Source organism: Macrotis lagotis, chromosome X (genome assembly GCF_037893015.1).
Source record: "Macrotis lagotis isolate mMagLag1 chromosome X, bilby.v1.9.chrom.fasta, whole genome shotgun sequence".
In the NCBI taxonomy this organism is placed as follows: domain Eukaryota; kingdom Metazoa; phylum Chordata; class Mammalia; order Peramelemorphia; family Peramelidae; genus Macrotis; species Macrotis lagotis.
This window is the reverse complement of record NC_133666.1, coordinates 307669140-307681991: the sequence shown is the minus strand read 5'-3', so window position 1 is coordinate 307681991 and position 12852 is coordinate 307669140. Positions and strand designations below refer to the sequence as shown.

General features: G+C 37.3%; 1 protein-coding gene across 3 annotated transcripts in view; it reads right to left on the bottom strand.

Annotated features, from left to right (window-relative positions):
* Positions 1-12852, bottom strand: part of DYM (dymeclin) — a 619494-nt gene that overhangs the window by 90863 nt on the left and 515779 nt on the right. For all 3 annotated transcript variants that reach the window (XM_074206163.1, XM_074206161.1, XM_074206162.1), the window contains one exon: positions 6179-6361. In XM_074206163.1, the coding sequence (XP_074062264.1) occupies positions 6179-6361 (183 nt within the window). The remainder of the gene's footprint in view (positions 1-6178; positions 6362-12852) is intronic.

The following is a 12852-nucleotide window of genomic DNA, read 5'->3' as shown; positions in this document are numbered from 1 at the left end:
CATTTGTTGAATAACCATACTGAATGAATGAAGAGCTCAGGGTACAGGGAAAGTATGTGGAGGCATTATTGTTTGTTGGCCTAATACGCTACTATGGCTAAAATAGGCAACAAAATCTTGAATACAAACAAGAAAACATTATCTAAAATGATGATAAATCTGTACTTGGAACATTGTGGGCAGTTCTGGTCACCACATTTGCCGACTTAATTTTTAAGGCTGACATCAGAGAGCAACTTAAAGTTATGACTGGTAAAAACAAACAGGTTGCATCAACCAAGACTTTAACACAATTATAGCAATGCCACTGCAACTGATAGTTGTCTGGGAACAAAGGAATAAACAATCAAACTTCTCTGCTTAGAAGGGAGTAAGGATTCCTCACATTTTTGAAGTGTTCTTTTCAGTGGAATTAACACTGGACTTCCACGAAAGTAGCATCTACTGAGCCAACAAAGGATGTCTGCATAAAGATGTATGACCATTTATTTACATTTCATGATTCTTGGGTGTGATTTCTTTTTTTTTTCTTTTTTCTTTATTCTTATTTTGTGCAAATGTTTTTAATACATTACTAAAATATTCTTGTTTAAGAGTAAATATAATACCCCTCCCCCCAAGAAAATATAGACCTTCATAAGCGATAAAGGGGAGAGAAAAATTAAAATAAAAAAATAATAATTGTAGGTATGGCCAGGTGGTGCAGTGGATGTAGCACTGGCCCTGGAGACAGGAGCAACTGAGCCCAAATCCGGCCCCAGACACCCAACAATCACCCAGCTGTGTGACCCCATGCAAGCCACCCCAACCTCATTGCCCTACAACCCCCCCCCAAAAGACCCAAAATAAAATAAAACAGTAGTAATAATAATAATAGTAGGGGTGGTTGGGTGTTGGGCGTGATTTCTTGATATTACTTTATAAAATAACAAATTTGAAGAAAGTCAAATTAGCAGTGATTAAAAATTAAGAGCTGAGGGGTTTAGCTGAAAAGATGCCTCAATGGTTTTCCATACGCAGCCTCATAGAATTGAAAGTAATCTCTAGCTAGTCCAAATCATACCTCAAAGGTATCCTCATTATAATAGAACTGAGAAGTATTCATCCAATTTCTGCTTAATGGCCTCCAGTGAGGAGGAATCTACCAATTCCTGAGGCATCTCATTCCCTTTCTGAATAGTTCTAATTGTTAGGAAGGTATCTTGACTTCAAAACTACATTTTTACACTTGCAACTTTCATCCATCGATTTTATTCTCTAGGGTCAAATATTTCTCTTACATAAGCTAGCCCTTCACTTATGTATCCCCGTCCCTCCAACCCTCAAGAGTTCTCTTCTCCACTGTAAATATTCTCAGTTCATTCACCTATCTGCCTATGACACAGACTTATGGTCCTTCACTATCCTAGATGTGTTCCCCTGAAAACTCCATAGTTTAATTATTTTCTTCCTGAACTATGGCTCTCAGAATTGAACAAAATATCCTATTTGTGGTCAACCGGGGAAAGTTTACTTGGACCATCATCCTGCTGTTCCTCAAAACTCTGTCTCTTGATGCAGTCAGGGACTGTATTAACATTTTTAGCTCCCACATGAGATTGCTGAATCCTACTAAGTGTAAAACTCCTTGATCTTTTTTCAGACAAGCTGTTATCTAGGCATGCTTTTTCGTCTTATATGTGTTTGATATTTTGCAACTTAACTATAGGGTCTTACATTTAATTCTGTTGAATTTGTTCTTATCCAACCCTTTGTTTTTAATCTGTCAGAATCTGTTTGTATCCTGACTGTGTGCTGGTCATCTTTTTTAGTGTTGTGTATCCATAATTTAGATAAACATTGTAAGCTTATAATAAGTTCTGCTATCCATCCATCCATCCATCCATCCATCCATCCATCCATCCATCCATCCATCCATCCTCTCTCTCTCTCTCTCTCTCTCTCTCTCTCAATTTCTCCATCTATTATTCCTCATTAATGGGGCCAAGAACAGATCCCTTAAGAATTCCAATGGAAAACTTCTGCTATGGTGATTTTGAACTATTTATGACTATTCTTTGAATCAGGCAATTCAACGAGTTAAGAAAGCATTTAATTATACTAACTTCTAGCCAAAATATACCTTTTATATAATAATGGAATGGTATTAACTTCATCAATTGCTTTATTAAAATCTAGATAAACTGAATTTATAGTATTCTTATAATCTACTAATTTAGTAGCTCTCAAAAAATGAAATAAGGTTAATCTCCCTGTTATTTATGAAGTCATTCTGACTTTGTAATCAATGACTCCTTTTCTAGATTTTTACTAATCATTTCTTTAATAACAATCCTGTAATATGCTCAGGAATTTCAGTCAAGCTCAACTCACTAGTCTATAATATGTAGATTCTGTTCTGTTTTGCTTTTTGAAAATCACATGAGCTCTTCTACAGTCCTATAGCACATTGCCCAAAATACCATTCATCAACTGCATGGCATTTTTTGATTTGTAAAGGTCAAGGCAGATATGAGCATGCCTAAAAATTCTAAGTCCATTCTTAGCCTCCTGTGAAACATTTAAATATAGTTGTATACCAAGTTCTATTTTATTTTTGCTTTATTATTAAGGTGGTCAGCTTATCTCAAATCTATTAATAATATATACACAGAACAGAAATATGAGATTAGGAGAACAAAGAAAAATGTACCAACACTTTTTGATTTAGTTGGTTCCTTACGCATAAAAATGAAACAATCATCTTTAGCACTTAAAGTTTACAAAATAGCATCACATTTTATTTGTAAAACAAATTGTAAGATAAATTTGGAGGTAGTTACTATTATTACTTTCATTTCAAAGATGAGGAAACTGAGGCAGTTACACAGCTAGAAAATCCAGTTTGAACTCAGTTCTTGAATCTAGATTCAATTTTTTATCAGCTGCCTCAGAAAAAAACAAGTTCAGTTGAAATAAAAAATTTGGAGTTTTAATTTTAGTTCACTTTTCCAAAGAAAGATATCATTAACTATAAAACAGTTTTGAGTCTGGAGATTTGCCGATAATGCTATAGAATCTACAGCTAGTTTCGTGTACTATGCAGGAAATAATTTTCTGCAGCAAATACATCATTAGTATTAAAATCTAGAATAAGAGGCTAATTTAGAATCCAAGACTGATTTGAACTAGGGCAAACAAGGGCATAAAAAAGCAAATAGTGCCTGCTTTATTACATTGGATTTAGCTTCCTTGAGCAAAATTTAATTTGTGTTATCTATCTATCTATCTATCTTCTGAACTGATTATAGACAATATACATGTGCATAATTTTGTTTGAACTTATCAATATATATTTTTCAAAACAGTTAAAATAGAATGAATGCTTTATTACTAATTTAGAAATCAAGAAAAGCAGCCTGGTATAGAGGACAGAGAGCTGATCTCAGAGATAAGAAACCTGGGTTCATGCTTAAACTCTGATATATTCTGGCTTTGTGTAATCCTGGACAAGTTAATCTTTCAGTTAATCACAGAAAAGTCTATAAGTTTCAGAGAGAGAGAGGGAGAGAGAGAGAGAGAGAGAGAGAGAGAGAGAGAGAAAGAAAGTTGATCTGCAGTGATAGACAAGCTTCTCACCAAAAACCCAATCAAATCCTACATTTAGTCTTTATGAGGCAGCAACTAAGTAAGGCAGTGGAGAGAGTGCTGGGCCTAAAGTCAGGAAGGCCTGAGTTAAAATCTAGTCTCAGACACTTACCAGAATAGTCATTTAATCTCAGCCTGCTTCACTTTTCTTGACTGTAAAAATGGAGATAATAATAGATCCTACCTCAGAGGTTTGTTGTGACAGCCTGGTGCCTGACACATAGTAGGTATGCTTAACAAACGCTTTGTTTCCTAACCCTAGGCTTAAAAATAGAGCACTATGAGTTGTATGATTCACTTTTTACTTTAAAAAAGAGCAAAATGTGGGTGAAACTAAGAGATCATTCAATCGATATAAGTATTCAAGATAATGTATTTATTTAGACTTGTCCAAGTATTAGAAACAGAATGAATAGTTAATGACTAATTTTAAAATAAGAGGGTTCCTTAATATGAGCAGTAGGAATCACTTTTTACTTCAATAAGTGGTAAAATGTGGGTGGAATTAAAAGATCATTCAGCTGATAAATATATTCATGATGGAGGAAATTTATGATCTAGGATCACAATGCTTCACTTACAATTCTTTTATTATATTAAATGTCATAAACTACATAAGAAAGGCTAGAATTTTGCCAGTAGTTAATCCTATTCAATTAAATGGGGAAAATTATATAATATATATATATATATATATATATATATATATATCTATCTCTTCAGTGTATCTATGTCCAAGAGTTCACTATTGACAGAGGAATTATAATATAATTTGAAAACATAAGATATAGTCCAAGGAGTTGGCATAAGTAACAGCATATGTATATGAATTATGAAAGTAAAGTAAACAAATATAATTTCATTACTAGTTTTTGAGAAATACTGATGGGAAACAATATTTGTGGAAGGGGAAATAACACACTTTTCTCTTTTCCTCTGACTATTGAGACAGAAAAATCTATTCTTGAGTTGTTATTTCTTATGCCATTTCTTTAAATGATGCATACAAGTTTCTTTCTCTTATGTCTCTACAGCTTGGATGGAAAAGCTTTTCAGGGAGTCAATAAAAGTTGGACCTGATTAGGGTTGTTTATTGCATTTCCATATCAGGATCTTGAAATCCTTTAATATGGATAAATAGGATTATTCCTATTTTAGAAACAGAAAACGTTACTCCTGAAAGTGAAGGATCAGAAGCATGGTTTCTGTGTGGACTCAGTACAGGAGATTGTCTAAAAGTCAGAGTTATTTCAGGTTCTTGCTAAGTCAAGGTAAATAATAGTCCTTTATGATGCAGAGAAGAACAGGCTACCTTGGCCATAATATTCATCTTAGCACTTGTCCAAATGCTCTAGAACCCCATTACACAAGTCACATATTGCTAATCTCTTCAATTCACAAAGGTAAGGAAATACCTAACAATCTTAGGATCATTTCCGTGAGGAAAAGAAGTAATTCAAAATAAATTAGATACCTAACTAACATGAGGTGGGAGGAAAGTCTATTAAAAATAGGTCTCTAAAAGTTGAGAAAATTTTCCCTGGACATCAGATTACTTTCAAATCCAAAGAATACTCTTAGGATAGTAATGTTTTTAGGTAAACATATTAATTTATATTTCAGCGATTTTGGTAGACAACAAATGTCTTTGTTGTAAAGCTGTAACATGTTTAACATATTTCTTTCTTTATGGTTCATTTCCCTTGTTACTTACTTTTATTAAAACTGCTGTTTGGTAACCATACGGTTTTCTTACAATTACAGGTCAAGGGCCTGGTCTAATGCCTAATGGACTAACAGTAAAAAAGATTCACTTATTACTATCAAATATAAAACACATTTGGTTCACAAATCCCAAGGTCAATAGAAACCTTTGGGGGAAAATATGTGTTTTCTATAGCTTTTATTACAGTTCTGTATTATCTAACTCAGTGCTTTTCACATGGGAGTGGGGGGACTGTTCTATAGCTCATATGGATAAAAGCAACAACAGAAGATATTATAAAGGAAGACAACCAATGTAAACACAGTAATTTACATGCTGTAGAAGGGCCAGGTAAGATAGAAAAATAAGAAATTTAAATATAAGTAAAAGAAAAAAGAAAAAACCCCAAAAGGGTGAATATGTAGACAGGGCAGGGAAAAAAGATCTAGAAACCATGATTCTACTTGATTGAACTAAAGTGTTATAAGAAAATACATTTTAAGCCTATATCTATATAAGATTGCTTTCTGTGGGGAGGGTTAGGGGGGAGACCAGAGAAAGGGAAAAATTGTATAACTCAAAATGTTGCAAAGAAAAAGATTAGTAGAAACTACTATTGTATGCAGTTGAAAAAACAAATAAAATGTAAAAAAATTTTAAAAAAGATTTTACAGATAAAGGATAAAATACTACATGGTAAAATTTAAATCATTCTTATTTTTCTAGGATTGAAAAGTGACTAGAAAGTAGTTCTGATCAAAGTTTGCTAAGTCAAATCTTCACTGTAGTCCGAAAATATTTAAAAATAACTTCTTGTAAATGACTGTGAGCTCTGTTCATACTTACCAGGTCTATGTTTTGCATTATATCCTGAAATGAAGGGTGAGTTCGAAACTGTTCAAAGAGGTCCCGTTTGTAAAGCAAGGCATATACCAGGTTTGGGTTGTGGTGGAGAGAATTTGTCAGGCAGGAATTGATGATCTCTAACATCATTCGAATAACTTCCTCAATCACATTCAGGTCCTGTGCCTTTGAAAACAAAAGGAAAATATTATAGGTTAAGTGAAGTGGTCTTTAAAATAAAAAGGAATTAGAAAGATTCAGAACAGTTTTTTTATATGTAACAACACTAGAAAGATCATTTAGGAGAAGAATTTAATGACTTCAAGTCCTTTTTTTCAATAAACTTAGTAATTGTGTTGTCAGTTTTGACTTAAAAAAGTAGGCCTATTTCACCTGAACTCAGAATAAAGTAATTAGGGATATCATAAAAATAAGGAAGTTAATTACAGAGTTGTGAGGAAACATAGAAATCATCTAGTTTTCCATTATTTTGTGCATTAGGAAACTGAGTTCAAAAGAGGTTAAGTGATTTTAAAATCATACAACTAGGGGGCAGTTAGGTGGTGCAGTGGTTAGGGCACTGGCCCTGTCAGTTCAAATCCAGTCTCAGACACTTAAAAATTATCTAGTTGTGTGGCCCTGAACAAGTCACTTTTACCCCATTGCTTTGCAAAAACCAAAAAAGAAAAGAAGTAAAGCAAACAAAAAAAATCATACAATTAGATAGTGGCAGAATCCTTAGACTAAGACCCAGGTCTTCTATCTTCTAGAAAAATGCTCTGTATTACTCTGAAGGGATTAAGTCCCTTTTAAGGTAGAAGGAATTATCAGACAAGGCAAAAACAAAAATAGATCTCATTAAAAGGAAGGAAACTACATCTTCTTAAAAGGCATCATAGGCAATGAAGTTATATCATTATCAAAATATATAAGCAACAAGTGGTATAGCATCCAAATTCTTAAGAGTAGAAGCTAAACAAATTGCAGGGAGACATAGACAGCAAAACTCTAATTAGCCTCCCTCTCTCAGAACTAGATAAATTTAACCACAAAATAAAAAAGGAAATTAAGAAGGTGAATAAAATTTTAGAAAACTTCGATATGATAGATTTCTGGAGAAGAGGGAATTGGGATAGAAAAGAATATACCTTTTTCTCCACAGTACATGGCACCTATACCAAAACTGACCATATACTAGGGCATAAAAACCTCACAATCAAATGAGGAAAGGCAGAAGTAGTAAATGCATTCTTTGCACAGCATGATGCAATAAAAATTACATGAAATATAGAGTCATGGAAAGATAAACCAAAAATGAATTGGAAACTAAATAACCTAATTTTTAAAGAAGGAGTGAGTTAAACAACAAATCATAGAAATAATCATTAATTTCACCCATGACAATGGACAGCATTGAGACATTAAACCAAAATTTATGGGATGCAGCCAAAGCAGTTTTTAGGGGAAATTTTAGATCTCTAAATAAAACTAGGAGTTGGTTTTATGGAAAACCTCCCTCAATAATATAGGTAACCCTTTAGTTAATCTGATTAAAGAAAAGGTCACTGGATTTCACAACTGAGAGAACACAATTAAGTTATTGGTGGTAAAAATTGGAAACTGGATGGTAATTGGTTAAGAAGAGAATGAGAGGAGAGAAAATGAGCTATTGTACTGTGGCTATAGCTTAGCCACAAACAGATGAAGGATATGGGGATGGAAGGATCAAGTGAGCGTTTTTTTAAGATGAGGGAAACATGGGCAAATTTGTAGCCAGTAAGGAATAAGAAAATAGATAGGAAAAGATTGAAAAAAAGAGATAAAGAAGGAATGACAGAAGGGGCAATCTGATGAAGGAGAGGGGAAGGAATGGGATTGCTTGGGTAGGTAGAAGAGTTAACCTTGGTAAAGAGTAAGGTCAGTAAGGCTACCTCAGCAAGAAAAAAGTGAAGGAAATCATGATAAAAAGCATGTGAATATTAGAAAATGAAGAAGAGGGGAGAAGAGGGACTGTAAGGTGAGGTAGGGAATGAGATTTGGATGACCTATAGGAGTATAGAATCACTGGGAGATAAAGGATATAATCAGGTGTGAAAATGTTAATCATTGAATTTGGGTGAGGTTCCACTGCAGTTCCCAAAAAATTGGGCTGAAGGCAAGTATAGTATGAGATGGGAGGCACATAGCTAGATGATCAGATGGGGGGGTCCCACTTCACTGCTCTTCTTTCTTCCAAAGGATGGAGATTAAGCAGGAAAGGGCACAGCAGAAGATGAAAGTCAAATCTGCAATGTAGGAGAAGGAAGTCCCATTCTCTACCAACTTTCATCTTCCTTTTCCATCAAGGGATAGGTATTACAAAAGATAGAAGATAGGAAGTCAAAAGGAAGGTTGTTCCTTTTTGCCCTATATATCCTGATCAAGAAATTGGGAAAGTAGCCAGCCTTGTACTGGCACAGAGAGAATTAAGTCACCTTGGAGCAGATTGAGATGTCAAGTCACTTTCCTTAGGGATATGTTGTGCCCCACCAGAAGGAATCAGGCACAAAGTCAGAGGAAGAAACATTAGAGAAGTCAGAAGAATTGAGTTTTTTTTGTCTTCTTGAAAATTCATTTTTTCAAAAGAGATCAGAATTGTCTTTTTTTCCCCTAAATAAGAAAAATGCCCCCCCCCCCCATTAAAACATGTGGAATGCATGTGGAATGTTTACCTGTGGACCCTCGGGAGGATTGCTAAGGAGATGCTTGTTCTTTGTGATTTTTGCCACATCTACTGTGGATTGTTTGTGGGCATTCTGTAGATGAGGTAGCTGGGCGACCCTGGGAAAGGAGCTGGAAAGCGGCTGTGAGGCCTGCCCAAGGTAGCCCCCAGCCTCCCCAAGAGTTCACCCAGCATTCTCCTAACATGCTTTGTTGGCTGACTGATGGGCATCTTTTTTTTTATTTTTTGAGTTTAAATTTTTATTTTATTTTTTAATTCTCATTTTGTACAAATGGTTTTTTTACATTAATAAAATATTCTTGTTTAAGAGTAAACAAAATACCCCTCCCCCATGAATATAGACTTGTATAGACTTGCTTGGGCGATAAAGTAAAGGGGAGAGAAAAAAAATTAAAATTAAAAAAATAATAGTAATTGTAGGTATGGCCAGGTGGCTCAATGGATGAAGCACCAGCCCTGGAGCCACGAGCACCCGAGCCCACATCCAGCCCCGTAGACCCAACAATCACCCAGCCGTGTGACATACAAGCCACACGATCCCCAGTGCCCTGCAAAAAACCAAAAGAAAAAAAAGACCCAAAATAAAATAAAATAGTAATAATAGTAGGGGTGGCTGGGTGGCAGACAGAGCATTGGCCCTTGAGCCAGGAGCACCCAGGTCCAAATCCGGCCTCAGACACCCAAAGATCACCCTGCTATGTGGCCCCAGGGCAGGCCACCCAGCCCCATTTGCCCTGCACCCTCCCCCAAATAATAGTAATAAAAAATGTGCTTCAGTCTTTGTTCCAACACCAACAACTCTGTCGTGGGTGGATCGCATTCTTTATGGGAAGTCCATCGAAAAAGTTGCTTCCATATTTTTCCAGCGTTGCCATTACTGATCGCAACTCCCTCCTTTCTTATTTCTCCACTACCATGTACTATATTTTCTTTCTCCTTTCACTCTGACTCTGCTGTAGGGTCATTGAGTGGCGCAGCAGACAGATCCCTGGCCCTGGGGCCAAGAAGCCCTGAGCCCCCACACCACCCCTTAGGCCCAGAATCCACCTGGCCCTATGGTCCTGGACAGGCCTTCCAATCCCAGCCCCTTGCAAGAAGTAAGAAAGAAAATGTGTTATATCTGACCACTATCCCCCCCATGGTCCATCCTCTCCTCCTTTATTCACATCCCACCCCTTCCCCCTGCTCCCCCCTCCTTCTTACTCCAGATGTCTATATCCCATTGAGTATATATGCTGTTTCTTCTCCTAGCTACCTTTGATAAGAGCAAAGGTTCCCTCATTCCCCCTTGCCTCCCCCCTTCCATATCATTGCAATAGCTCATTGTAATAAAGAAAAAAAACTTATTATATGAAATATCTTGGCCTATTCCCCCTCTCCTTTTTCTTTCTCCCATTATATTTCCCCTTTTTTCTATTGACTCCATTTTTACACCATATTTTATCTTCGAATTCAGCTTTCTCCTGTGCTTCAACTATAAAAGCTCCCTCTACCTGCTCTATTAACTGAGAAGATTGATATGAGTATTATCAGTGTCATTTTTCTATGCAGGAATACATGAAGTTCATCATCATTAAGTCCCTCATATTTTCTCTCTCTCCTCCAATCTCCATGCTTCACCTGAATCTTGTATCTGAAGATCAAATCTTCTGTTCAGCTCTGGCCATTGCAAAAGTAACATTTGAAATTCCCCTGGTTCATTGAAAGTCTATCTTTTTCCCTGGAAGAGGACATTCAGCCTTGCTGGGTAGTTCATTCTTGGCTGCATTCTAAGCTCTTTTGCCTTCTGGTATATTATATTCCAAGCCCTACGAGCTTCCAATGTAGTTGCTGCTAAGTCCTGTGTGATCCTGACTGCAGCTCCACGATATTTGAACTGTGTCCTTCTGGCTGCTTGTAATGTTTTCTCTTTGACTTGGGAGTTCTGGAACGTAGCTATAATATTCCTAGGGGTTGGTTTTTTGGGATCTCTTTCTAGGGGGGATTGGTGGATTCTCTCCATTTCTATTTTGCCCTCTGCTTGTAGAATATCAGGGCAATTTTCCTGTAGTAATTCTTTGAAAATGATGTCAAGGCTCTTTTCCTGATTATGACTTTCAGGTATTCCAATAATTTTTAAATTATCTTTCCTAAGTCTGTTTTCCATATCAGTTGTTTTTTCAATGAGATTTCACATTTTCTTCTAATTTTTCATTTTTTTGAATTCTATTCTTTGTCTGAAGGATTTGTTCTCCTCAGAGGGTTTTCTTTTCTCTTTTTCCATTTGGCCAATTTTGCTTTTTAAAGCATTCTTCCCCTCAATAACTTTTTGAACTGTTTTATCCATTTGACCTAAGCTGGTTTTTAGCATGCTATTTTCCTTCAGCATTTTTTTGGATTTCCTTGACTAAGCTGCTGACTTCATTTTCATGTTTTTCCTGCATCTCTCTCTTTTCTTTTCCCAGTTTTTTTTCCAACTCCCTCATTTGATTTTCAAAGTCTTTTTGGAGCTCTGTCATCGCCTGAGCCCAATTTCTGTTTTTCTTGGAGTCTTTAGATGCAGGAGCTTGTGCTTCCTCATCTTCAGACTGAGTATTTTGATCCTTCTTGGGCTCATATCCAAAATATTTCTCAATGGTTTTCCCTCTTATTTCTCTGCTTGCTCATTTTCCCAGCCTGGGCCTGGTTTTGGGGTGCTTCCTGAGCTTTTGGGACACTCCCACAAGGGTCTCAGTGTGTGAGGCTCTGTCCTCCCTCCTGGTCTGTGAATGACCATAAGTGCCCCCCTCTGCCATGGGGCTAAGGGGGGGTGGGGGCCCTGCTGTTCTGTGGGGGGGCCTAGACTGTGATCAGTGTCTGAATGTGGTCAGAGCCCCAGAGTCCTGTTCCAGGGGCAGAGGACAGAGCTCTGCAAGTCTCTCTTCACTCCCCTACCTAGGTTCAATGGGCTCATGCCCTGGGGGCTCCTGCTTACAGGCTGCGCCTGCTTCTGTTTCCAGATCTGGGCTACAGAAAGACCATGTTGCTGGCTGTGTGCCCTGAGGGCTGGGCTCCACGTGCTCGCTCTGGCAGAGGTCCCCCGCTGTTCCTCCACTTTGTGCCCGGTGCTCCCTGGGGTGCAGCTCAGGAGACTCCCCTGCTGCTGTGAGCCATGGCTCCCAGTGCCCTGGGGCTGCCTCCAGGAGGCTGAAGTTCTTTCGCTCTGGCAGGCCACCCCTCTGACGGCTGCCCCTCCAGCCCTGGGGAGCAGAGCCTTTGTGCTCTTTTCCAGGTTACCTTGAGTAGGAGAACTGCCTCTCTGGGTCCCTTTGTGGGTTCTGTCTCTCGAAAGTTTAGTTAAAGTCCTTAGTTTCAAGTTTTATCCAAGAGCTCCTAAGACTCGACCCCTTCTTGTCGCCATCTTGGCTCTGCCCCCCAGCCAAGAATTGAGTTTTAATCCTACTTATGTCATTTACTAGTTTCATGACCTTAATTAAATCATTGAACCTCTAGTCTAGACATTAGTTTTCTCATCTGTAAAATAAAAGGATGAGATTAAATAATTTTAAAATCTCTCTCAGCTTTAAAATTCTATAGTTCAATGAGTCAATCAACAAATATTTCTTAAGTATATGCTATCCTAAAACAAAGCCAAAACCAAAACAGTCCTTTGCCCTTCAGAAGATAACATTATGTCAGGGAAGCCATGTGTAGAAATATAATAGATATAAGATATATGCAAAATAAATGAGTGGTAATACTTTCTATGCTGGGGGTAGAAATAAAAGCAGCTGGGGAGGAACAGGAAAGGACCCAAAGAGATGGTGCTTGTGCTTCAACACAGAGGGGAGGAAGTAGTTCATTCCAGGTTGGGGGGATAGTTTGTGTCAAGGAGACAGGGTGTCTATGAGGAAGAGAAAGCAGGCTAGTTCAACTAGGAGACAGCTAGGAAAGTTAAAGGGGCCTGGAATGATAGGGATGTAATCAGATTATAAAG